The sequence below is a fragment of the Choloepus didactylus genome, chromosome 3 (genome assembly GCF_015220235.1).
Source record: "Choloepus didactylus isolate mChoDid1 chromosome 3, mChoDid1.pri, whole genome shotgun sequence".
NCBI lineage: Eukaryota > Metazoa > Chordata > Mammalia > Pilosa > Megalonychidae > Choloepus > Choloepus didactylus.
In genome coordinates, this window is record NC_051309.1 from 201,231,739 (window position 1) to 201,259,513 (window position 27,775).

General features: G+C 36.1%; 3 protein-coding genes across 8 annotated transcripts in view; 2 read left to right on the plus strand and 1 right to left on the minus strand.

Annotated features, from left to right (window-relative positions):
• The first annotated feature begins 4,238 nt into the window (after positions 1-4,238).
• Positions 4,239-7,740, plus strand: ANKRD37 (ankyrin repeat domain 37). Of its 2 annotated transcripts, XM_037831128.1 has the most exons (5): positions 4,239-4,416; positions 4,634-4,786; positions 5,608-5,699; positions 6,219-6,422; positions 6,674-7,740. In XM_037831128.1, coding segments are annotated over exons 1-5 (477 nt in total). In that variant the 5' UTR covers positions 4,239-4,389; the 3' UTR covers positions 6,675-7,740. The 2 variants fall into 2 exon arrangements, with proteins under 2 accessions (XP_037687056.1, XP_037687055.1); XM_037831127.1 differs by lacking the exon at positions 6,674-7,740 and having other exon boundaries at positions 6,219-6,426.
• Positions 6,944-27,683, minus strand: UFSP2 (UFM1 specific peptidase 2). Of its 2 annotated transcripts, none has more exons than XM_037831119.1 (12): positions 27,229-27,678; positions 23,988-24,066; positions 20,668-20,851; positions 20,522-20,588; positions 18,090-18,247; positions 17,496-17,688; positions 16,032-16,178; positions 13,091-13,255; positions 12,752-12,876; positions 11,269-11,345; positions 10,244-10,368; positions 6,944-7,100 (listed from the first exon to the last, which is right to left on the minus strand). In XM_037831119.1, the coding sequence occupies exons 2-12, from the start codon at positions 24,049-24,051 to the stop codon at positions 7,014-7,016; spliced, it is 1,392 nt and encodes a 463-aa protein (XP_037687047.1). In that variant the 5' UTR covers positions 24,052-24,066; positions 27,229-27,678; the 3' UTR covers positions 6,944-7,013. The 2 variants fall into 2 exon arrangements, with proteins under 2 accessions (XP_037687047.1, XP_037687048.1); XM_037831120.1 differs by having other exon boundaries at positions 6,984-8,569; positions 27,229-27,683.
• The window catches only part of C3H4orf47 (chromosome 3 C4orf47 homolog), a 49,625-nt gene continuing 49,218 nt past the window's right edge, over positions 27,369-27,775 (plus strand). For 3 of the 4 annotated variants that reach the window (XM_037831121.1, XM_037831124.1, XM_037831123.1), the window contains exon 1: positions 27,639-27,758. The gene's annotated coding sequence lies outside the window, so the exon portion shown is untranslated. Of the gene's footprint in view, positions 27,442-27,638; positions 27,759-27,775 lie in introns of those variants that run through there. The other variant, XM_037831122.1, reaches the window with a different exon arrangement.

The following is a 27,775-nucleotide window of genomic DNA, read 5'->3' on the forward strand; positions in this document are numbered from 1 at the left end:
CAGGAAATTAAATGCCATCAAAAGAGGATACTTTGATTGACTCATTGGGCAAAATATCCTGGTGCAGTTGTTTTAGGTGTGTCTCTTATAAATAGCATTAATTTAAATTTGTTTATGCTCTTTATACCCAGGCTGATAATCTTTGATTATTACTGGAACATTTAGTACTTTTACATTTATTTTAATTACTATAAAATTGGATTTATTTTGTACTTGCAATCTCTGTTTTATCCATGCTTCTTTTTCTCTTTCATTGCCTTCTTTTGGATTTATTAGGTATTTATTCAATGGACTATTTATTGTGCTTTGGGACTGTTGAGTTTCCTGAGTCTTGGGTTGATGTCTTTTATTAGTTCTCAAAAATTCTCAGGCAAAATCTCTTTGTGTTAGTTTCCTAGTACTTCCATAACAAATTTGGTGGCTTCAAACAAAAGAAATTTATTTTCTCACAGTGTGGGAGGCAAGAACTCCGAAATCAAGGTGTTGGCAGGGCCATAGACCTGCTTAAGTGCCTAGTTGTTTAAAATAACTACAATTTATCACCTTCCCCAAGAAGTTTGATAATCAAATATGGGAGAGTTTATGTATTAAAGTAGAATAATAATTTCTTTGTTGGAAAACTTCTAGTTCTTATAATCGTACTAGAATTACGGATTTCCTGACTTCTAATGCCTCTGAGGCTAGAATTATACTAGATTAGTTCAAGTCATTTTTAATCCATAGGTGTGTAAACAAATATCTAAAAACAAACACTATTGAAATTTCCAATCTGGCTAACCTTTGTCTTTGAACAAAGTTTTCTTATGTGGAGTGAGATATCATCGTCAGTGAATGAGCTATAGAGTTATTAATGACATAACGTCATTATGAGTTATTTTTAAGGCTCAGTGGAATCTGGTCAACATTAATATATTTTGGGTACCTGACTGGCAATAAACAATCCTGAGATAGTGTATTCAGATATATTGGATGCTTTAGGGCTGAAGTTTTCTTTGACATTATTACTAAATATATAGATTTTAATTAAATGTTATATAGTAGTGATAAATTAAATGGGATTAGTAGGTATTCCCAATTACTCCTCATTTTAAAGTTGTTTATTTAGGAAATGTTTTCCAGTCATCTTTTTAGTCATTAAAGGCAAACAGGAAATAGTTGAAATTATCCTACCTTCACCAAATATCTTTATTTAATAATTTTTATCTACTGACACATATTCATTCATTTTAGTCAAGAGGAATTCTGTGAATAAGAGGTACTATGCTAAGCACTGTGGGAGATTCAATTCCAGGAACAGGGTTACATTAACAGCCATCATTAAATGAAAAAGTTGTTTTTCTATGGCTATAATAATTTTCTCTATGGACTTTCTTTTGCTTTAAAGAAGCCAATCCTAGTAGCCTGAATCTACTGAAATGACTAAAATTCTTTAAAATTTGTAGGTATGATAAGAATGCATGCTCTGGAGTCAAACTATCTGACTTCAAATTCCAGTTCTATCCCTTAATAATTATATAGATCTTATATGACTCAATTTCCTTTTCTGTAAAATGGAGATGATGGTAATACCTACCAGTGTTAATCTTGGGGCACAGTAAGTACTCACTGTCAATTTATTGTAATATAATAATGTTAGAATAGACACTGGTGGTCATTTAAAATTAGTTTTCATTTGTAAGCCTTTCTCTCTTTTTTTTTATTAAACAGTTTTATTCACACACCATACAATCCATCCTAAGTGTACAATCAATGGCTCCTGGTATAATCACATAGTTATGCATTCACCACCACAATCTATGTGAAAATGTTCCCATTTCTTCCAAAAAGAAAAAAAAAAATCCCATACACCTCTCTTATAAACCCCTATTATTGATAATTAGCTTTGGTATGGTACTTTTGCTACAATTAATGAAAGAATATTACAATGTTACTGTTACCTATAGACCTTAGTTCACATTAATTGTATTCTCCCACATACCACCCCATTATTAGCACTTGTAATAGTGACATACATTTGTTCTAGTTCATGTAAAAACATTTTTATATTTGTACAATTAACCACCGTCATCGTCCACTCTAGGTTTTGCTAAGTTATACAGTCCCAGTTTTTATCCTCTAGCTTTCCTTCCGGTGACACACACAATCCTAATCTACCTCTTTCAGCCCTACTCACAATCAGCTTTGTTAATTGCACTTACAATATTGTGCTGCTATCGCACAGTATTGTGCTGTCCTTTTCTGAACCTTTACAAAATCAACCTTATTAAACATTCTGTGCTTCTTAAGCACCAATTGCCCAATCTCTGCCCTCTTTCTATCTCCTGATAACCTATGCTCTCATGAGTTTGCTCACTATAGTTAGTTCATATTAGTGAGACCATACGGTACTTGTCCTTTTGTTACTAAGCCTTTCTCTTTATTTCATATCACTGCCGTAAGTGTATTGTATACTGCCACCACATTGAAATATGCATAGCTCTCTTAACACTGAAGATATTTTCTTCCTTCTGGTAACACATCTACTAGCACATAAGACATGTAGAATTAGCATTGCTTAGAAGAGTTCCTGTTGAATATCCATCTTAGACCGCTTTTAGCATATTGATCCCACTCTCTACATGATCAGTAAAAACCCAAGCTACTTGCCAGTAAATACCTTTATTCTGATGCACCTTTGTGCACCATCAACTTTCTTCAGTTTTTAGAAAGGTTTTAGGTCCATTACTAAGGGTAAATCAGATACCCAACTGAAACATATCGAATTTTTCTGAAACAACGTGAGCAATGAGCAACTATGCAGCGTTTAAAGGAGAAAGGCTGTAACAACTGTTCTCAAAAATCCCTTTCCTTGCGGAGCTTAAATTCTAGTAGAACAGGATGTTAAAAATAATTACCAGCCTTAAGGCATGCTGAACCAGGATCTTGGTTTATAAAAGGATATCGCTCATAGTTTGAATACAAAATACAGAATGAAAGCCGGAAGTCTATATGTGTTTGAATACACACACCCACAGTCACATTTATGTGCAAGTATCCACAAGAATAAAAATGTTTAAACCTATCCCTTGGGTCAGTGCATAAATATAGCATTCATGATCACAAAATTATTTTACGGCTTTTATTACAAAGTAACTAAATACATTGTAACCAAAATTAGAACTAAAAGAACGCTTATGTTAACTTAGGTAAAATGAGTATAGAGCCAGGACGTGAAGTTAGTGGCTACAATTCGATGCCAGGGAATCTGTTTCTAAAGTTTCACAAAAAGGGATTACTCAAATTACATAGTATAAAGACAATTCCAGAGGAGCTGTTTTCCCCAGAGCAGCTCAGAGGTCGGGTCAGCCCTGCCCACGGGCAAGAGCCTCTTGGGTCATAAACGGGCACGGTCTGGGTCTTTTCATTTATCCTTGAACCCTCCCCCATAATAATGTCGCCCCGGTATTAGCAGGCTCCTTAAATATTATTAGCTTGGACTGTCAACATTTCCCTAGGCTACAAGTCCAGTGGTGTGTTTTAACCTATCTCAATAAGGAGACACATCCATAGTGGTTGGCTTATTTTATAGGAATTCTCAATATTGGCAGGATGTATCATGTTAAACCCCAAGACGTCTGGTTTGATAATTCATTTAATTTTAGGGGGTGCGGAGGGACAGTTCCTGTGACAAAGCGGAGCTACCTATCCTCTCAACGTCAACTTAACTGCCCCAGGCCTTGTGACAGCGGGCGAGCCTGGGACGATTTTGAACGGGCGGCTGAAGGAAACCCCATCCCTTCGGAGCCCGGGAGCTGAGGGGGACGCAGCAGCATAACGCAAAGCGGCTCCCAAAGAGCGTGTTGGCGGAGAGAGAACTTCGAGTGCCTTCGTTTCCTGGTTACGTGCGTGCAAGCAGAAACTAAAACCTTCGCCCGTGTCTCTCGTTCCTCCAGATGGTCCAAAGGGCTGGGTACAGCATCATGAGACGTGACAAATCGAGCGCGCCTTATGGCGGCCGCGGAATTCCAACCGCCCACAGACCTTCCAGCTCCGGAAAGCCCGAGCTAGGTGGGACGAGCCCCGCCTGCCCAGCTGGCCAATCGGCTGGCGGAGCCGCGCCGCCGGCTCCTCCCACCTTCCCGTCAGTCAAGCCGAGTACCCCGTTGCACGTGCCAGTGTTTGTGTACGTGCGGCTGCCGCAGGGCTGGGAAAGGTTCCGCCCTGGAGGGTTGGGCAACTGGGGCGCGGCCGGAGCTGGTACTAAGAGGCGTGGGGCGGGTTCCCTGCTGCTGGCGTTTCTTTAAATACTCCGGCACTTGGGAGTTCCTGTGCATTCTTACCTGCCACTCTGCAAAGAGTACCTCACCACTCTGCAGTCCCACGGACTCCGTCCTATGCTTTCTGCGGGAAATGCTGTTGTTTGATTGCAACCCAGAGGTGAGACTCGGGCTGCTTCTATGCTGCAGGCTTAAGCTTCCAGATGTCTAGCTTTTCGGGAGCGCTAGCGAGGGTGACGGTGGACCGACTACTGGGCGCAGCCGGGTCGAACCTCGTCAGAGTTGGGCTGTTTTTGGAGTGGGGGAAGATTTTCAGGTTCGAGAGGTGCGGTACCGGCAGAGGCGAGGTGGGTGCTGGATCTGTTCTCTTTCCGCAGGTGGATAATCTGAAGCACCTGCTGGAGAACGGGGCCTCGGTCAACGCACCCCCAGATCCCTGCGAGCAGTCGCCTGTGCACTTGGCCGCTGCTGGCGGCCTTGCTTGTTTTCTTCTCTGGCAACTGCAAACGGGCGCTGACCTCAACCAGCAGGTAGCTAGGTAACTGATTGTTGCTGTGTGCAACCCTCCCCGCCACCTGAAATTCACACGGACATTTCTTAGACACCAACATATTTGTTTCAGTTTCTGTAAACATGTCATAGCAGCACTATCCCACAGAAATATATTGCGACACATAATTTAAAATTTTCTAGTAGCCATATTAATAAAGTAAAAGAAACATGAAATTAATTTTAGCAACTTAATCCAATTTATCAAAAATCTCAATATGTAATCCATCTAAAGAATTTATTAATATTTTACTTTTTTTTTGCATTAAGTCTTCATAAGTTTGTACTTTACACTTACAGCACATTTCAATTCAGACTAGCAACGTTCAAATGCTTAGTAGCCATATGTGGCTACTGGCTACCGTACTGGATAGTTTTGTTGTACAGTTTATTTCAAAAATTCCTACATTCTCCAGTTAAAAGTTTTAGGATAGTAATTGAAATCATACTGGTGAGGCATGCCTACAACCATTATGGTTTTCTACAGGAATTTTTTATGGTAATATGCTCTGCATCTTCCACTGAATATTAAAGCCTGGTAAATTTTAAATTGCATTATACATTTTCTTGACTTCTATAGAACTCTATTTTGCTTTCTTCACTTAAGCAGATGTGGCTCCACACATGCTTTTATTAATGAAAACTCGGTTGTTAAATAGCCCTTTAATCAAAAATAAAAGCTTGAATTGAAAAATTCAGTTTGGCACAATTGAGCAAATGGCTAATATTAGATTTCACCTACCAATTTCCCCCAATAAATTACTTTAGAGAAAGACTCTAAGATGCATTGTCTTATCTTAAGGATGTTTTTGGAGAAGCTCCACTACACAAGGCAGCGAAAGTTGGAAGCTTGGAGTGCCTGAGCTTGCTTATAGCCAGTGATGCCCAAATTGAGTAAGTATAAAATCAGTGGCTCCGAATTTTATATTTTCTTAGTTTGCCCCAATCACACTCCTGAAGCTTAATTACATGTTTTTTTTTAAATGGTGTTTACCTAATTGATAAACATTGTTTAAATGTTAACTTAAGATAATACTCAACTTGAGCAAATAGAAAATGGATCCTGAGCAATTAGAAGATACAATTCTGTTCTTTACTATGTCAATATTTCATTTCAGTTTTGGTTTAGGAAAATCCATTCTATAGATGTTCTCATTGACTTCCTTTGGATACTTACTCGTTGTATTTGACACCGAATAGTCTTGCATTCATTCAAAAGTGGCATATCCATTCTGTGCTGGATTCTGTGCAAGCCACTGACGATGTAATAGTACACAAAAATGAAATTTCTTAGTGCTTTCTTTACCTCTTTTCTTCCAAAAGCAACACTTGTATGAGCTCAAAATTCCTTTGTTGTAAAGATACAAAAGAGGTTTTTAAAAATTTTTAACTCAATTTTTGTCTTAATTTCAGTTTATGTAATAAGAATGGGCAAACAGCTGAAGATCTTGCTTGGTTATGTGGATTTCCAGAATGTGCCAAGTTTCTTATAACAATTAAATCTATGCAGACAATAAAATCAAGTGAACAATCCAACAGAGATCATAGTGTTCCAATGCTCAGACAGAAACGAAGTTTTGGAAGTGCAGAAAGTATAAATGGGAAAAGGAAGTGTTGGTAAGTAACTCACAGCTGCTGCTTTCTTCCTCCCTCAAGGATCTCTTATATTTTAGCCCATAAGTTAATGTTTCATTTAAATACTGACACTCTTATTTTTAGTATATCTTTTCATTCTCATTAAAATATTTTAATATGGGTTATAGTTATTACTACTAGATTTCAGAGACTAAAAACTGTCCTGCATGGTAGTGGTAGAAGGTTGGGGAGAGAACCTTTTTTAAAGTCTCTAATATGTTTTTTAAAAACAGATGTCATGTTGGTTATGAAGAAGCTTGAAGAAGGCCTTCACTTCACTGCAAGCTATGGCTTTTGGCTTACCGTGTCTAAATTTCTTCTAAGAAGGAGGAAAACTTTCTTCCAAGTGAAGACAGAATTTATATATGCCTATAATATTTTGATTGTGCAAACTTTGTCTTTTAAGTTATTAAAAGAATGTCTAAATAAATTATTTTCTTTGTGTACAATTTACCAACCTTTGAAAAAATATTGTAGTTTCAAACATCAAATTATCCCCAGGATATAATTTAGTTATACTTTATTAACAAATGTATAATACAAGTTTACTATAGTCTTTGAGTCCAATATATTTTAAAAAATCTTTGGTCGCTGAGGAAGACATAAGTTATAGTAAGCATCCTTGTTCCAAAAGTCTGGGCCCTTCCATCCACACCAGCCCTAGATATGGGAAAAGGGAAAGAAAAACCTTTTACAATTACAGGATTGTAATTAAATACAGGATTACATGATCTAAATTGTAATATCGGGCTCTGTTGCAGGCTCTTGGAATAAAACTCCAAATACTTAAATAATTCAAAGATTTTTAAACTTTTAATTATTTAATCAGAGAAATCATAAAAAGAGAAAAACTTTCTTACAATAACTGTCACTTCAGACTATTACATTTTATTGATTCCAAGGTGTACAGATTTATAATTCTGGCAATTGATAACATGATAGTTTAACTGGCAGTCTGTTTTCCTTTCTTGGTATTCCATAAAAGAATGGAACACATACTGTTCAATGATATTTTAGATATGATAAAATACATAGAGTGAGAAATCTGAGCTTGCCCCGTGAGTTGCATTCTATGCTTTTTCATCTTCTGATGCTACAACCAATTCTCATTTCCATTTTTCATGTCATTATTAATCCTTTTCCCCCAGTAAAGAAAATTATTTTCACACTAAATCTCACTGTGAATATTAAAGTTAATCAATTTTTTTCTAGGGCCACTGATTTATTGTCTTAAATAAGACCCAGTTGATGACTGGTCCATGTGACCTATCATGCCACAATAAAATACTTTTTTTGAAAATACTTAGGAGGGCAGTTGAGAGTTCTTAAAATACCACTGAGTGACAAGTAGTGGTCTTAATCTTTACTTTAACTAAATCCAAAGCCACTGGGTGTTCTGGCAAGGACAGAGTCAAACATTTAGGCTCAGACTGTATAGAAGATGATATGTTAGCTCTTTGTTTTTAGTATGTAGGAGAAAGGATTAAGTAGAGATGCACTTTTTATTTTTTCAATTTCCTTTTTCTGTTGCAAAACTAAGATATACATTGTAAAAATTCAGACTAGATAAAAAATAAAAAATTTTAAAAAGTTCTCTACCAGCCCTACTCTCCCTTCTCTCCAGGTAACCAAACCATTAAGTTTGGTTTATTGTCTTTTGTAACTATTTCCATACATCAAATACCTTCTAATTATTGTCTATTATTTTTCAGCAAAACTTTCCCTAATAAATTTGAAGTCTTAAAATCTGTTTTCTTAACAGATATTATTAAAAATGGCTTATACTACCTCCATTTGAACTTTTTTGTCATCCTTCCACACATGTAGGCCTTCTCTGGTTAACCAGACCCAAATTTTGTGTAAGAAATGGGTAGAAAGGGTGCCCCAACCGGAAACTGATAGTAGAAGATGGTAGAGCCATGCTTCTTTCCTCTGAGGTGACTGGCCTGGGAACTTCAAACAGGAAAGTTCAGGCAGAGACAGAACTCTCCCCATAGTCCCCTAGATGCCCGGAAGCAAGTGAGAGTTGATCGTTTTCTCTTGATGGCCAGGCCTGGGCTTCATGGTTTCTTGTATGCACTATCAGAGCAAGGAGTTTTCTGCATTTGCAAAGTTCTACAGAAATACAACTAGCAAAGGAGAGTGCAATTCTTAGCGGAAGTAATCGGGGGCAATGCCTTACTCTACCTTGTTGCAAAAGATCCTTTTTATATAACTTGAATATCTAGTGCAAAGGTCGCTCAAGTCAGCCAGAAAGAAGCATTTTTGGTATCTGCTGTCACTCCTCTCATTACAATAATTAAGACTTCTCGCTGCCTTAAGATAAAATCTGAATGCTTCCACTGCTTTGCCTTTGCTCTCAATAACTGCTCTTTTTGATTCATCTCCTGCCTGTCCCTCCAGCCACGCCTCTCCATGTGCTCTGATCACATTAAACAACTTGTAGTTCCGAGTAGAGGCCATGCTTTGCTTTCATTGCCTCTAAACCTGGTCCCTCTACCAAATCAGCCTTGCTGTAAACTCTACCTTACAGGCCATATTTTCTTGGGAATCTCTTTTGGATTCTCCTTCTCTGTCTTCCAACACTAGACTGAGAGCCCCTTAAAGACCTTTTTAAATATGCTAGTGCTTAGATACTGCCTGGTACATGTTAGGTACTTAATAAATGTTAAGCATGAACACTTTGCTACAGAAAGAGAGTATATCTTGCTCCCATTTTCTGTAAGATAAGATTCAGTTAAGATTTTCCTTGGAAGAGGAAAGCAAGGGGGGAAAAAAAACCCCACAAAATTCATTAATATTTACAGATATTCCTATCATTAGCAAAAGAGTTTACTGGACTGGGATATAAGAGTTCTGCTACACATACTAAAAGCTCTTAACATGTGTTAAGCCATCATATGCTTAGAGCTTTATTCTTTTCAACTTCTGAAAATACCTCACCAATTAATTTCAATGTTACACCATCCAATTCCCCAGACATTCTGCTTTAAAAAAAGTTAATTAAACCACATCTACAGAGTTCAGAATAACCTTTTTTTGGTACTGATGATACTGTGATGAGATGACAAAAATTAGGGGTACTGAGTAATAGTAAGATTTATTCATTAGTTTGTGGTTTAAAAGGTTGTATGTGTCCTCTGTAATTTTTTTAAATATATTTGGCAAAGGTTATTGGAGTTATTTAAAATTCAAGTTAATTAACATTTGCCTCCTAAAGATTTAGTATTGAGTTTTCATATGTGAAAATTAGCTGTCTAAAAATTAACTTAAATTTAGGTGATATTGTAAATATCCACAAATAATTTTAAATCTGTCTAAATTTCAAGCCCTTTATAGAATGAGATTAGGTTATATGTAACTTAACAGGTTAAAAGTAGTCAAGCTTCTGTAATATCCAGCATACGGCTTAGCTATTTTTTTTTTTTTTGGTTAATTCTAAAATTATAAAAGGTTACATATTCTACTCTATTAATTCAAGACATTGATAAACTCAATATATCAGTGTGCAAAGCTCTGAAATCTCCAAATGTATGTATTTATGAGTTTTGTGTTCCATTAGGTATAATAACCAAGAAATTATATATAATTTCTTTATAAATCTCACCTAAAATTTGCCTTTTGCAACATACTTTTGTTTCCCCTTGTCTTCCCTATAGAGGTACTCATCTCAGCTTTAGAAAACCTTCTTACAGTGAGGACCACTGCCCTCCCTTTACAATTTGTCTTTATATTAACAAATAGTTTGATATCCTCTGGTTCTGGGTTCTCTGCCTGTTGTCTAAATTTGGTTAAACACTTACCTTTTCCAAAATAACTTGCAGATCTTCAGCGCCTGTATAATGTGGATCTAGAATCAGAAATTTTATCTGCCCTGTAATCTCATTCCATGCAACTCCTAAGATTGTGTGGGCCAAAACTCCTCCCCCTATAAAAGAGGAAATAGGAAATATAAGAGAGGGCATAAACTAATCTCAAATTCCTACTCGAATTTAAAAGACTGATGATTTTGCCTTTTCAGGGATCTAAAACAGTATTAAAATTGCCTGACCTGCATTGTAAAAAGACCAAGGTCAGATATCCTCTGAAGAGATGTATCTTTAATGTAGAAAAGATACAAATCATAGTTAAAATCATATAAGGTTTATATTCCAATGCCATGTTCGTAGAATTAACTAAACTAGATTTAGAAAGGGCGATGGAGGGTCCTGCCCCCTCCCAACAGAGTGGCAGTTACTGCTGTGGGACCGGTCTCAGCAGATGGTGATCTTGTCTCTGCTCTGAGCACCTCCAGTGATACAGCCCATCCACTCGTCAAGTTCTTTCTGATATTCGGCTGATAACTGCCTACCTCAATTTCTTATACACTAGTCTTAACTTGCCTTCTGGCATCACAGGACAAGTCTTCTTCTTCATAGGATCATGCATCTTTAGATCAGCTAACACAATTGTCTTATTTTTACAAATAAAGCCCAGAGAGGTTAAGCAATTTGCACAACATCACACAGCCAGCCAAGACAGCTTAGGATGCACAATCGAGTGACCCTCTCCTCTTTTTCATACTGCTATCAGATCTTTAAATGTGTGAACACAGTTATTTCTCTTCTTAACCTTTACTTCTTTGGGTTATTTTAATCTTTTTTTGTAACCTTCCTACCACCTTGGAATTTTTTTTTATTTGGAGAGATCAATATATGAGATATAAAAGTCAATTAAAATTTGTTTTAAAAGGACTGATTTTATATAATATTACATGTTTATATCAATGGTAAGTTTTACATATTCTCTTACAAAAAAAAAAATGCTCAAGATTCCCAAAACAGCTTACCAATCATTACTGGAGTTCCTTCATTCTGGAAATGATTAGCCAGTTCTCTTCCTTGAGAGGCCATTTCAGAACCTTGGCTAAAAAGAAACCATTTCCATCAGATGAACTACTTCCAACACTAGGTCAATAATGAGCTTGAGGATCAATGTATTTTACCTTGTTTTCTTTGTGGGTTTGTTGTTGAAAAGAAAAACAATATAAATTTAAATAATTATAAGTAGTAGAGAATTGACTTGGAAAACAATTTAAAGCAACATAATCTCCTTTACTATCTGAGAGCACTGAACGTGCTAGGAAAGAAGTGAGAAGACCTTGAGTCTCTCTGGAACTACATACAAAAGGTCCTGGATTTAGAACATGAGCTTGAAACCGGGCACCTTGGTGCTCAGGGGGCTTTTATGAATAGATCTAGTTATGAGAAGAATGAGTTTTGCATCCTGGGTTCTTGTCTTCTTGCTGTTAGACTTCTGTGCCTCATCTTTAAATTGGGACCACTATAATTCTACATGACAGGAGATTCCAGGACTAAAACAGATAATGTCTGTAAAGCCAATGGGAAAACTGCAAAATGTTAGCAAGTGTAACATATAATTTTTAGGGAATATTTCAATGTCTTACACAATTTCAACTTTTGAGAAGGGAAAGGGAGCTGGACAGATGAAGAGAGATATTTTTATGGAAGGAAGGTGCCAAGGTGGTGCTAAATCTTAGCTTGCTTGCTTAATAACGAATGTATAAATAATGTTGTAATGTACCAAACTTTTACTTTTTAATCACCATATGCTTCTCCCCTTAATATAGCATTTATTTGTTATCACTGATTTCCAGTTAATCCAAATTCCAGTTATGAAGTCAGAAGTATTAAAGCAAAAAATACTTTAAGTATTAAAGTATTCTAAAAAATAAGCTCATATGTAAGGAGTAAACTAGTTACTGTCATAAAAATAATATATTTAATTTATATCTCCTAATATTTCAATATTAGATCATGGTTAAAATATATTAGAAAAAACTCTTAACATAATATTATGGTCAAAATATATTAGAGAAAATAAAATGAATATATTATTATGACACATTATTGATTTATTAATACCTTAAGAAAAAAAAGAGCAGGATCCAAACCAAAAGGTGTAGATCAACATTTGATTTTCTCCTTTCAAGGCATTCTAAAGAATTGAGCATGAAGAAAACTAGATTTTCTATAACTTCACTCAAAGTTAACACACTTAAAATTTTCCTATTCCATGCTAAAATTAGGCGTAGACTAAATGCAAGTATGTATCACAAAGTTTATTCATAAATTCAAAACTCTTCTAAAAAATAACCAAAATAAAAACTTAGGATTAAAACAATGAGATTTATAAAACAATGAGGACAAGGAGAAAGGAATAAGGGAAAAATAGAATTTTTCTATTATTTTAATAAAAGTGACAAATTATCACTTTGCAATGATTTATCTAATTTCTTAAAGAATCCTTACCTGACAAACAGTATTTTTGAAGTTATACCAATTAATTGGTTTAGTACCAGCTGTACCTCAATAGATCCAATCCATTGCCGTGATCCGACAAATGTTGCTGGTTTGTCACTGGCATCAACTAGAGCCTTTATATATTTAAAAAAAAAAAAAAAAAAATCCATACACAAAACAACTATTAAAAAATTTACATTTAGGCATTTTCCCTGATTACCAGTATAAGAATTTTTTTTCCTTCAGACAGAAATAAGTCTGCACTATGAGGAATAACTATTATTAATTGTATGGTAAGGGCTAATGAATTGTACAATTGATTATCATTTCAAATGGAATGTTCTGTACCTGCTGAATTTCTCTGTGTGTTGGAATGGATCTCTCTGTGTATCCCTGATGTTTGAACCAAGAGCAGATAGTCTGCAGAGATCGGTAAGCACAGCCCCAGCCATTGTCGTCTATTCGATCCTGCATATAGTGATGATAACCATATATGCCCTGGACCACATATGTCTATTTAAAGGAAATATAATCAAATATTAATTTAAGATAAATGTAAATATTTTACATATAGTTGAGTCATGTTTACTGTTCTCTGAAAAAAGTCTGTTTCGTTAGTTCCTTAAACAAATGCCTTCAAAAAACTACAATTTAGTATTACAACCTCTTGCCTTTTTATTAAATGTCTAAAGTCCTTATTAAGGACTATTAAAGCCCAGCAAGACCTGCCTTCCAGCCTCCACTCCAACTTCATCTTCTACCACTCCTCCCTGTTACTCACTCTGCTTTAAGTTTAAATCTGCCAGGAACATTCTAATCTCAGAACTTTACAGTTCTCTCTGCCAGGAACACTCCTTTCTCAGATACTTTCACAGCTTGCACCTTTCCTTCACTCAGGTTTCTGTTCAAATCTCAGAGGGTTTCCCTGACCATCTAATCTAAAAATAGCATGTTCACACCCTCTCGCCCTGGCTGTCACTCTCCATATTGTTTTATTTATTTTTATTTGTCAAAGTATTTGTCACTACTTGACACATTACTTAATATTTAAAAAATATCTGCCTCCCACACTAATAATTGAACTCAATGCCAATATTAATAAAGGGAGAGGAAGAGGGAAAAGGAAAGGGCCTTTGCAGATGTGATTAAATTAAGGATCTTAAAATGGGGATTATCCTCGATTATCCAGGTGGACCTTAAATTCAATCACATTATTAAAAGGGAGAGGCAGAGGGAGATGTGGCACTGTGACCACAGAGCCAGAGACTGGAGGGATGTAGCCACAAGCCAAGGAATGCCCGCAGCCTCCAGAAGCTGGAAGAGGCAAAGAAGGATCTCTCCTAGAGTTCTCCAGAGGGAGCACAGCTCTGGCAACAGCTTGATGTGGGCAAAGCAATACTGATTCCAGAGTTCTGGCCTCCAAAACTGTGAGAAAATAAATTTCTGTTGTTTTAAGCCACCAAGTTTGTGGTTATTTGTTACAGCAACCATAGAAAATAAATATGAGTCAAAAAATGTCAGTCAGTATCACAAACCAGGGTTTGTTAAGATGGCAGAGCCTGGTAATTGCATAAAACTTAAACCTTTATAATTGATTTGATTTGAAATTAATTTGACCAACAGACAAACTGATTTGACCAATAGACAAAAGTCAGAAATCAGTAATAAATAAATAAATTCTGATATATTTGGACATTAAAAAACCCTTCTAAACACATGGATTAAAGAAAAATCACAGTAGAAATGTAAAAATTCTTATATGTAAACAAAAATAAAAAACTTCAAATTAAAACCTGTGGAATGCAGTGAAAGCAGTATTTTGTTTGAAACTTAAAACCTTAAGCTAGAAGCTAAAAAAGATTCACAATAAGCTTAGTATCCAACTCAAGAACTTAAAAGAAAAAAATAAAAATAAATCAAAAGAAAGTAACGAAAGAAGAAAATAACAAAAATTACAAAGGTTACAATAGAGGGGGTCAACAAAGCCAAATATTTTAAAAAATAAAAAAGAGAAGGCATAAAAATTGATACAAAGAATGAAAAGGCAGCTGTAACTACAACCACAGCAGAGACTGAAACCTAGATAAATATAATGTATAAAAACTAAAAAGTCTTATAACCATTTACAACATAAATCTGTTTTTAAAAATCTCACAAAGAAAACTCTAAGCCCCAGCTGTTTTACAGGTGAGTTTTACCAAATGAGCAAGGAAATACCATGCCAATCTTATATAAACTCCTCTAGAAAATTAAAGAGGACACATTCCCCAGCTCATTCAATGAACCGGTATACTACTGATACAAAAACTAAGAACAGTATGAGAGAAGAAACGTATAAGCCAATATGATGCATGAACACAGATACAAAAATCCCAACAAAATGTTAGTGAACTGAATCCATCAATAAAAATAACGACTCATGACCAGACTGGGTTTAACCCATGAATGCAAATCTATTATTGTTTGGAGATTTGTGCAGAAATATTTAGGGGTAAATAGCATGGCATCTGCAATTTTCTTTGAAATGGTTCAGGGGGAAAAAGAGAAAGGGAGGGATGAAGCAAATATAGCAATATGCTGACCACTGTTGCACACATGTGTCATGAGATATGTACAGGAATGTTCATAGAAAGATTGTCTAAACAGGAAAAGAAAAGGCCAGTTAGGAACAAAAGCATATGCACTAGAAAGCAGCAGAAATGCCATCAAGGAATCCATATGCCACTGAGAGAGACAGCTGCCAGCCCAGGGTTTCTTCAGTTCTAAAGGGCCCAGCTGCACTAGTATTCTTTTTCTTGGATGCCTGTCAGATTCTATCTTTCTTACTGGCATACATGTATCCTTAAAATACCCTCTCCTACCCTCTATCCAACCACTTTTACTTAAGCTACCTTTAGTGTCTATACTCTGCAACCAGGTACATGCTGCCCAGAAACTATGTTGTCCTATCTTATTAGACTTACCCTACAGTGAGGTTTGGGTAGAAGATGCCCTTAGTTAGCATGATTTTTCAGGTTCAGAATAAAAATAAAATAGGGACAAGCCTTTAAAGAAATCAGGGAATGGAATTTTAATACGAGAAATGTGACATATACTATCTATTCCTAACCTTTTTAGACCATTGTTGATTACTGCTATCTTAAGCAATGTATATTACAGGAAATGGGTAGAAAATTATGTCTTAGGCGTGACATACATTATGGATCAATCCTTACAATTTCTACTAAGTACCAACAAAAAAGTTAATGACATTAATGATCAACTGACTCCCATAAATAATTAAACTTACCACACCAGACTCTGTGTTAGGTGGATTAAGATAAGTATGTGGATTTCTAATGTAACCATCTTTGTATGGCGTATCTGGAAAATGATAAGCATTAGACCTTTTGAAATAAGGTCTGTCATGAGGCAGATTGAAGAGATCATGCAACTCCTAGAGGAAATTATAATCAATAGGAAAGAAGAGAAAAAAGTTAAAGATTTAGATTGGTAGTTCGCAAATTAAGGACAATATGAAACACTGAAAATTACTTATTGGTTATAAAAGTTTTCAAACACATTTATAATTTACTTCAGTAAGGTTAAAGAGGGTGAAATTTAAACTCAAATCAACTAAGATTTATTTTTGCTTATCTTTGAATATGTATTAAAAATTGGAAGAGAACACAGAAAAATGAAAATAATTTATCTGTTGGAGCAAAAGAAGTGGGATAATTTTAAATTAATGATTTATTATAACAGAGTCTGTTAAAGTACAACCAGGCTAAAGACTGACTTTTAAACAGCCTTGTAAATGAATAAATTATAAGTAACAATGATATAATTATCTCAAAGTATTTTGAAAAGTCATGTTTGGAGTGTTTGGAGTGTGTTATAAATATGCATATATATAAGGGGTTGTCTCTAAATTGCAGAGTAGAAGTTGCTAAAAACCAACCATTATGGCTTGAAAAAAATACACATATAAGTTAAAAATGTGGTATTTTCCCAGTTGTATAAAAACATGTAATAGTTACTTTGAAAAGTATGACATTTTCTTTGTCATAGCTCCTATGTACATTAGCGGTTTGAATACGATCATCAACCCATAATTTCCCTCTGCAAATCAATTCACCTAGCACTTACACAGAGGCATATAGAAGGTTAGAGTATTACACCTCTTCTTAGGGGCAGAGATAAGGAAGATGCTCCCATGCTCTAATTTTGACAGGTGTACCCCTAAACCAGCCATTTGGCAATAAATCTGTCCATTTCTTTAAATACTAACAATGTTTTCTCCAAAATTCTTATTATAAAACCCATATAGCCCGACAGGTGGTGATGATAGAGTATTACCATAAATTCTAACCAGAATTACCATAAATTCTAATTTTTCCTTCTCTCTTTCACAAATCTAGAAGTAATGGAAGGGAAAAGTAAGTGTTTAACACTCATCAGCTGTAAGCATCTTTTCATTTCTATATTTCATTATTAGAAAAATATATATATTTCATAGAACATATGAGTCACAATGAGCAGATGAAATTTAAATGTAACATAGGGATTTAGCATATTTTTTCATTAGTAATACTTAAAAAGAAGTTCCATGAGAACAGAAATTAAATAATCTGTTATGTGAAATTAATATAGTCTGTTTCCAGATTTTTAAAATAAATCACAAAATAATCTCCATTTATTAGAAATATATAACTAAATACAAAATGAATGATGGTCATTGTCTTTTTTCTAAGAATAAATAAACTAGTTTTACCTTTCTATAGGGCTGCAGTTGATCATCTGGAATTCCTGATGGGTAGGAAATTGTTATGAGACTTTTCTTCCCTGGTAATAAAAAGTGCAGTGGTTCAGGGACCACAATAGATGTTCCTTTCATATATTTTAAAATACACTTTTCCATATCAGTTAGTTGATTATGAATTGCATCTACTAGAAATTTACGAACTCTGTGGGGGGAAAATATACAAGTGCATTAACAAAAGTTATAATGCCTATGGTCAGTGAAAGTTTAGAGCTAATATACCTCTAATACAGTAAAAAAAAACTTGATGGGACCAGGTTTGTTAAAACCAGTCTGAATTATACAAAGTAAGGTAAACTGTAAAGCTGCTCTCTGTGGATAAAGGGAAAACCCTACAGGCTTTAGCATGTTACCCTACCTTCTTCAAATGAACATTTAACTACCAGAGAATTCTTAATTTAATAATAAACAAGGAGTAAATCACAGTAAAAACATGTACAACAATAACCCTGGATATGCCTATGTCTTATTTTAAAATGGACTCTGATAACTTTGGGAAAGGGTCCTCATTTAAAAAATGCAACAGTACTACTATAAAATACTTACTTTCCCCATGTTTCTTCTGGAGCAACAGATAAAACTGCATCAACTGGTAAAGTCATATTAACATAGTGGTGTCCTCCGCTTTCTCTTTCAATGATGGGGGTTACAGCTGCCAGTGGGGTTGACATTTCCAGCATAAGATCTATATTTACTATCTGATGCTACGTAGAGAAACAGCAATTGTCAATTATGGTAAACTGAACACTAAATATAAAGGGTAGAAGAAAAAGGACTTTTTAAGGATAATATAAAAACTATAGTAAATTGTATAACAGCTTAAATCTTATCTTCAAACAAAACAAACAAAACCAAAAGCAAAACCTCCCTGCTTCAAAATAATCTGGGGTGATGGGGAGAGTGCGTAGGGAATAAACACGAAATAAGACTGATCTTGTGTTGATAAATGTTGAAGCCAGGTATAGGTTTATTGGGGTTCATTATACTATTCTCTCCACTTTTGTTCAGATTAAAAATTTTTAAAAAAATCAAAATTAAATAAACATACACCAAAGGGGAAAGTGGGAAAGAAGTAACCCAAGGAGGTTCTAAACAGTATTTCTACTATAAATCCCTGATCCAAAGACATAAAGAACTATAAAGAAACACTGAATTCTGCGTAGTAAGTTTTATTTTTACAGTGGTATAGATCAACAATTCTGAAACTACTTTATGTGTATTGTATGAAGGAACAAATTTAGCAAAAAATTGAGCCAGTTGTCTTACTGGGAAAAAGTCAGGAACTGAGGTGTTGAGTTGGAGTTATCAGTATGATTTACATAGATGAATGTGAATGTATGTGTTATAAATATGCATATATATAAGCATAGTGTGTGTGTGTGTGTGTGTGTGTGTAAATGCTCTAGAAATGGCCAATAACTGAGTCGTAACAGGAAAAGTACATGATGAGCCTGGAACATCTTGTACCAGAAAGTAACGAAGTGCTCAAAAATACAGTGTCACAGGACACAGAGGCCAGCTGAAATGCCCATTAGCCAATCTTGGAAAATGTGAGCATGAAAATAATAATGATAGCAACAGATTATAACTCATTGCATAAAGGAAGAAACCGGGCTTCCATGCAGATAATAAATAAGTCAGGAAAAGGAAAGGCTCCCTCTCACAGTATAATATCATTTAAAAAATGTAGAAGGAAATAATAGACTTAGAAAAATCACCACTTTGCAACCATCAGATTAATATTGGATTCTGGCAAAAATTATCAATGGATGCTAAAGCTAGTGGGTAAAAATTATATGAGGAATAAGATATGTACCTAGTCTCAAAGAATTTTCCAATAAGATACTAATTATAATGGAAATAATAGTACCTTTACAGTGGTGAAAACTGGTGTTACCACCTTAACTATGTGATTAAAATTAACATCACTAATATTGGGAACAAACTGATAACATATGCCCTTAAAATGATGTGCCAAGAAGGACACAATGAATCTAATCATGAAAAAAAACAAAACAAAACAAAAGCCCAAATTGAGGGACATTCTCCAAAATAACTGGCCTATGCCCCTAAAAAATAATCAAGCTCCAACTACTAGTGATTTTCAAATCATTACCTCCAGCCCAGAATTCTTTCATATACTCCACACATGTAAATTTAACAGCTCATGTAGACATCTCATTAGTGTCTCAAACATAGCATGTCCAAAACCCATCTTATGTCTTCCCTACCTTCCCAACGCAAGAAACTGGTCATCCCACATCCAATTAGTCTCCAAGGAAAGTCCATTTTATTCCAATAGCCATTGGTTTAGTTTAGGCCTCTGATGAAATGCCTCCTGCCCACCTCTCCAATCTCATCTCAGCCCCTTCTCCCCTACCAGTCTGGAAAAGCACAATAGTCATATTAACCTTATAAAACTTCCCATCTTAAGAAAGTATACCCATTTTGGACCTCCAGCATCTGGCAAATTTCTTGGCATATGGCAGGTGCTCAATAATGATAGTTCAAAAATCAGTGGGGAAAAAAAAACAATGGGGAAGGAAAAAAAAAGATAATGAGGCCTCAAGGTATATTTTGGGACCAAATGAAAAAAAAAATCAATGGAACCAAGAAGAGTATGAAGAAAAAAAAAGAATTTATTATTTATTATATTAGCATAAAATATCAGTGATGTTTCAGGATGATTCCTTTGCATTTATTTTTAAATTATTTGTAAATGCACTTAGGTTTAGTTTTATTTTTGTGGAAGCAAAGAAAGCATCCAAAAAACTTACAAGATATGTACTATAATGGGACAAAAGCTTAAATATGTAAAACAAATACAACCTTTGGCAAGTCATTTAATCTTTCTGGACCCCAGTTTTCTAGTGTGTAAAAATAAGAAGGTTACATTAAATAATCTCTAAGCTCTCACTCAGCTCCAAATTCAAGGATTTAAAATTGTTATCAATAGAGAACACTGGAAAATTGCTTACCATGTCTGGTAGCTTTCTGTCTTTCTTTCTCATCAGTTTTCGTTTTGTATCTTCTTCCTGTCCAAATCTAAATTTTTATTGAAAAAGAAGTTTATAATATGAAATGATGTTTGAAAACATTTTTAGCAATCTTCAAACACACTTACTGAATAAAGCGCAGTATGTTCTTACAAGCAGTACTCTCATTCAGTTCTCTTGGAATAGTGTTAATGTCACTGTTAGGCCATATGTACACTGGACTGCGGGAAATTCTGAACACAAGTGCATTTGAAGAAATCTTGGTTGACAGGTCACTCAACACATGTTTTAGTGCCTTCTTGATAAACATTTCTGAATTAAAAGATATAAATACAAGTTGATAAGAAAAATTTTAAACTTTTCAACATGAAACCATTTAAACATACACACAAGTAGAGAATAGTAAAACACTCACAAATACCCATTTCCTAGATTCAATAATTATCAAGTTTTTGCCTTTCTATCCTTTAAAAAATTGAGATACAATTCACTGATTGTAAAATTCAGACTTTTAAGGTGTAAAATTCAGTAGATTTTAGTATATTCACAAAGTTGTGTGACCATCACCACTATTTAATTCCAGAACATTTGCATCACCCCAAAAGAAACCTTGTACCCATTAGCAGTTCACTCCCCATTTCCCTCCTCCCTCCACCCCCTGGCAACCACTAATCTACTTTCTGTCTCTGTGGATTTGCCTCTTGTAGACATTTCATATAAATGGCATCATATAATATATAGCCTTTTGTGCCTGGCTTCTTTCAGTCAGCATAATATTTTTAAGGCTCATAGATGAAGTAGCAGGAATCAGTACTTCATTCCTTTTTATGGCCAAATAATATTCCATTGTATGGACACAACACGTTTTGTTTCTTCATTCATCCTCTCATGCACGTTTGGGTTGTTTCCAATGCCTGGCTGTAATGAGTAATGCTGCTATGAACATTTGTGTACATATGTGAACATATGTTTTCAATTCTCTTAGTTATATATATCTAGGAGTGGAATTGCTAGGTCGTATGGTAACTCTATGTTTAACTTTTAGAGGAACTGCCAGACTGTTTTCCAAAGCAGCGACACTACTTTACATTCCTACCAGTGATGTATAAGGATTCCAATTACTTTCAAAATACTGTATTACTTCTAGAAATTAAACTATTGTAGCTCTTTTTCTCTTTGTGTTAGTATATTACACTGAGACTATACAATCAAAGTATTGTGTTCTAAAATCATTGTTTTTTCTTTGTGCATTCTGTCATCAACCTGATATAGAGTTAGGATATGTACTTTAGTGTGATTTCACTTTCAGGGCTCTCTTTTTAATTTAAAAGAATTTCTTGAATACATAAAACATTTTCATGATCCAAAGTCAAAATTATATCACATAATATATTCAAAGAAGAATACAATACTTAAATACTTATCCTAGCCTTAAAATCCTAAACCCTAAACTTATTTAAACCTGTAGTTGAAATTTTACTGAATTATCACATCAACATCTTGATAAATAAATCCCTTGAGGTTATGCAGTTGCACTAGAGACAAGACTACTTGTAACAAATCAGATTTGAAAACATCTTGATTTGTTTCAGAAAGCAGAATTTAATGATTAGCTTCTGTTTATCATTGAAGGACTCTGAGGTACAGTTATTTAAAAACCTGTGAAATCTTCAAAATCTAGTACCTTCTTTCCCTATATTTTCTAATTAAAGATTCCCTTCACTGAGTGTTGAAAGAGTTTTATACAGGAGGAGGAAAATAATCAAGCCAGAGACAAGTTCAAATATATTAATTACTAGGTTAAAAAATACCATCAGTTCTTGTTTATGTTTGAAATCACATCCTTATATCTACTGACTGATGGATTAATTATACTTTGGAATAGGTTCATAGTAAAGTATATTTTTCAATTTATTCCTATTTGTAAAATGCAAGGCTTTTTCCAACAAGTGACATTTTGGGAACAACTACACTTTATTGATAAGATAGGGCAGAGAAATGAGTTTGATTTATACTTATAAATGGTTCTTATCTTGATAGAACATTAGCATGACCAAAACAGCTTACTGATGCCTGTGTCTCCCAGAGGTTGACTTTAATTGGTCTGGGCTTAGAGATTTGAATGTAGGCCTAGGTTGAGAACCACTTTTTTTGAGTATGGAGGGATGGGTCAGAAAAAATGTTATGCATTCTCTTTCTTGCTTTCCCTGTGGAGCCGGAAACTATGGTCAGCTGGCAATCTCCTACAAGGAACTTTGACACTTTTCATAGCTTTCTGAACCTCTCTGTGGCATCTGACCTTACTGATCACACTCTTCTTGAGAAAATTCATTTATTATCAAGGTGTTAACAATTAGTCTTCTGAGACATTCTATTCTCTAGCTTCTACCCTGACCACTCTCCCATAAGCTTCAGATTCAAATAATGAAATGCCTGTTGGGAATTTGCACTTGATATCCCATTGACATTTCAAGTGAAACAAATCTCAAACTGAACTCATCTTCCACTTCTGATATTCTTTACCTCAATTTGTGACAGTAGCCCAAATCGGAAACTGGAAGGCATCCTAGAATTTCCTTTATACAAGCCCTACTAATTTTTCTCCCAAAGCATTCTGGTACCCATTCCAATATAACATAATATTTAAGACAGTGGGCTCTGGAGACTCAGGAAAATCATGTATGGTTATATAAGTTCTGCAATGTAAAAGGCTAGGTGTGTCATTTACATTGTGCTCATTGTGGATATTTATACTGATTGTGACAATTTTCTGGTGAGGGGCAGTAAAGTTTTTTAAGGAAGGGGGATATCTTTTCCTAATTTGCACAGAAGTGCCCTATGGGCTAGAGGTGGTGTTTAAATCCCACTTATGCTGCTTACTAGCTATATGATTGTTATAGATTAAATGATGTCCCCTATAAAGATATGTTCAAGTCCTATCCCTCAGTCCTGTGGATATGAACCCATTTATAAACAGGATCTCTAGAGATGTTATCAGTTAAGGTAAGGTCAAACTGAGTCAGGGTGGGGCTTAATTCAATATGATTGCAGTCCTTATAGGCCAAGGAAGTTTGGACACAGTCAGCAGAAGGAGACAGATGGGGAGAGAGAGAAGGCCGTGGCCATGTGACAGAGGCAGAGAATGAATTATGAACTGCCAGCAGCCACCACCAGAACACAACAGACTTCTGATCCTGCCCACACCTTGATTTTGGACTTCTAGCCTCCCAAAACTCTGAGACAATATATTCCCATTGTTTAAGCCAACTTGTCTGTGGTACTTTCTTACAGCAGCCCTGGAAAACTAAGACAACGATCTTAGACTGTTTATTCAACTTCTGTCTAATTCAGTTTCATTTGCCAAATGTAGATAATCTCAGTGTATTTCATTATCGGTTTTGAAATTGAAAAGGAGAGGGTTTTTGTTTGTTTGTTTTAATAGTCCTACCATTAGCAGCAGCTAGCTGAAAAGCTAGATCAAGGTCTCCTCTTATTCTGAAGAGTATATCCATAGTCTCTGAAATCACCTAGGACAAATGAAACCAAAATTGTACAGTAAAACAAAACAAATTCATCCTCATATAAACAAGAACCTAATTAGGTTTAGGTTAAATAATTAATTAAGTTTGACTCTTCACATCATTTCATGAGTTAATTCCTTATTTCATGAAAGAAAAAAAAAAAATAAAAAAAAATCCTAAATTCCAAATCAGGGGTTTGCAACCTTTGTTCCACAATGAAATCACCTGGGGAGCTTAAAACATGATACCTGGGGGGCAACCCCAGAGACTCCAATTAATCAGTCTGGGGTGTACCTAGGCCTAAGGATATTTAAAAGCTTTCTCTCCTATCCGTGATTCTAATGTGAAAAAGTAGAGAACCACTGCTTTAAGACAATACTTTCCAAACTGTGGTTTCAACAATGGTTTTAACAATGACGTGAAAATATCAATGGTAAAGAATAGTTTAAGAATGTGATAAGTGCACTGAACATAATATAATACCTGCTGTTCTAGAGAATGAGAGGAAACTAATACGTCTCTGTCATGGTTAGGTTCATGTGTCAACTTGGTCAGGTAATGGTACCCAGGTGTCTGGCCAAGCAAGCACTGGCCTAACTGTTACTGCAAGGACATTTGTGGCTGGATAATAAACCAGAAGGCTGGTATATTAAATCATCAGTCAACTGGCTGCAGTTGTGACTGATTACATTAACAAAGGGCATGTCTTCCACAATGAGAGAATCCAATCAGCTGGATTTAATCCTATCAGTTGAAGACTTAAGCGAGACAGATAGAGACCTTCACTTCTTCGGCTACCCAGCAAAGCGTTTCCTGAGGAGTTCATCGAAGTTGCCAGTTCGCTGCCTGAAGAGTTCACTGAACATCTCCATTGGAGTTGCCAGTTTGCTGCCTGCCCTACGGAATTTGGACTCGTGCATACCCACAGTTGCGTGAAACATTTTTATAAAATTTTATATTTATAGATATCTCTTGTTGATTCTGTTTCCCTAGAGAACCCTAACTAATACAATCACTGATGGTGAGAGTATAATCTGGTAGAACTTTTCATAGGCAATGTGGAATAAGAGTCAGAAGTCTTATATTCATATCCTTTGGCCTAGCAATCACATCCGTTGGCCTAAATTTCAAAATTTAGGAATTGTGCAAAACACTGACTCAGGTATAAGGATGTTAATCTAAACGCCAACAATAAGGAGACTGGTTGAATAATTATGAGTATTATACAGCCATAAAAATTGTTTTAAAAAAAGATTTCATGGCATAGGAAAATGTTTGCAAGTTATAAAGGGGGAAAAAGTACTTGCAAAATGGTATTTACCAGCAGCTCTTAATTTGGGGCCACATGGTGTGTTTCAGGTAGTCAGTGACATTTGACAGATGAAATGTATCTGCGTGTGCACGAGAAAGAGAGAGAGAGAAGGCGGGGGGATTGAGAGAGAGAGAGAGAGAGATAGATATTTCTTCTGGGAAGAGGTTTCAAAGGTTGTCAGATTCTCAAAGGGGTCTTTTTCCTAAACAGGCCAAAGAACCACACACTATACAGTAAGAGCTTTATTTTGAAATAAATGAATAAATACTAACATTACTGAATTCTTAAAACATAAAAGGCTTTGTGCTAAGTGATAAGAAATATATTAACTCTGATCGTCAGAACTAAGTATGTACCATTATTATTTTTCCCATTTTACAAATCCTTTGTCACATCTTTTTTTTAGGGTGGCTGCTTTTATTATTCCATAACTTGTAAGCTATTGGAAGACCACACTCTCTGTTTCAATTCTACTTCTGGGAATTTATTATAAGGAAATAATCAAGAAATTTCAGGACAAATTTAGCTACAAGTTGGTTCATCATACTGTTATTCATCATGGGTGTGGGGGGAACCACCTAAATAGTTATAAATAAGAAAATGGTTAAATAAGGAAAGATATTACTGTACAAGATAGTATGCACATATTTGAATAAAAAATATTTAATGACACTGAAAGATAGTGAAGATAAAAGTTAAAAAGATAGGCACAAGCAAAATTTGGCTCTGCCACTAGTGTATGATTTTGCACAATTTCACTGACTATACAAGTCTATTTTCTGTAAAATGAGAAAGATATAGAACTTCAAAGAGTTGTGAAAAATTCATGAGCTCATATGTGAAAGAACAAATGCATATTTGATAAATGGCACTTTCCCTCTCTTCCTTACTTTTTAACACCATGAACTTACAATAAGTCCCCCACAGCTTCAGAATTGAGGTCCTCTCTGAAGAAATAATATTTACGCTGAGGTGTGAAGGGTAAGTAGATGCCAAACGAAAGACAGTAGTGGAGGCAGAAGAGCCCATTCCAAGAAGGGGCACATTTTGTTTGAAGACCTAGTTACATGTGTTGGTGGTGAGGATAAAGATGGCAACTGTGGAGATAGTGACAACAGTCAAGAGATTTGGAAGTATAATCTATAGGACTTGATTACTGATGGGATGCTGGGCAGTTGAGGGGAGGGAGGTGGCAAGGATGATTCCCAGGTTTTTGGCATGCACAACAAGGTGGGATGAGGGGAGGAAGAAATGATAAGTCGGTTTTGATCTCCGAGTTTGAAATACATGTGAGCTATCCAAGGTAATGGTGGTAAATATACGGATCTGGGGCTCAGATGAAAGGTCTGAGCTGTAGATATAAATTAGGGAGAAAGTATGGGATGTACCCCTGAAAAGCACCAACATTTAGGATAGGGACTGGAGGACCTGGCTGAGCAATTAGGAGGGAAACCAAGAGAGTGTGACATCACGAAAGCCAAAGGACTAGAATATTTGAAGGAAGTTCTTCATATGTTTCCCAGGTCAAATCCTTCTCCAAAGCCTTCAAAAACAGAGAATAAGCCCTCGTATTCAAAATGCATTTACTAGGAAGACACGTAAGGAGCGCGAGTCCAAAGGCTGTCGAAGCGAGGGGCGCAGGGTCGTGGGGGCAATGTCCCTCCTGCTCCAGAGGTGTTGGGTCAACCCCTATTTCCTCCCTGCGCGTGGCCGCCGGCCGCTGCACCCCGGGAAAGGACGGCTCAGCCTCGGAACTCGCAGCTGCCACCCGTGGGTCCCGGGGGGACAGTCCCTTCAGGGGCTGTGGAAGTTCAAAGGGGAAACGCTGGGGGTTGGGGGCGAGTACAGGTACTCACCAGGTCCACGACGTGGCGGTGACAGGAGCGCTGACGTCAGGCATCGGCTCAGGAAGCCAGCCCGGAAGCGGAGTCGCCGCCCGCTCGAGGGGCGGGGCCTGGGAGGGCGGACTACAGTTCCCAAAGTGCTTGGCAACAGCACGTCATGGATCATAGCACACTTGGTCTTCTAGCCAATGGTTACAGGGGCGAGAAACCGAAGATTTATTTTCGGTAAATCCTATTGGTTACGTCATCGTATCCTAGAGATGCTCAGGCGTCCTTCTGTGTGTCTCTCTTGCCGACTTGAACTCTTTAGGTGTCCTCCCTTAGAGAATTCGTAATGGATTCTCCCGTACCCTCGGCAACATACCGCAACAAAGGTCCGCGCTTCATCGAAAGTGCCGAGGTTCTTTCGAGCGTCGGCGCCCGCAGGGAAGCGCTTGCGCTAGCGTGGTCCGCGGCGCTTGTTGTTCCTGGAGAACGAGTTAACCCGAATTGGAACTGTGACGATTTGATCTCGATTGTAGAATCGCGTGCCTTTCTAAGAGGTGACTGGGTCCTTGCG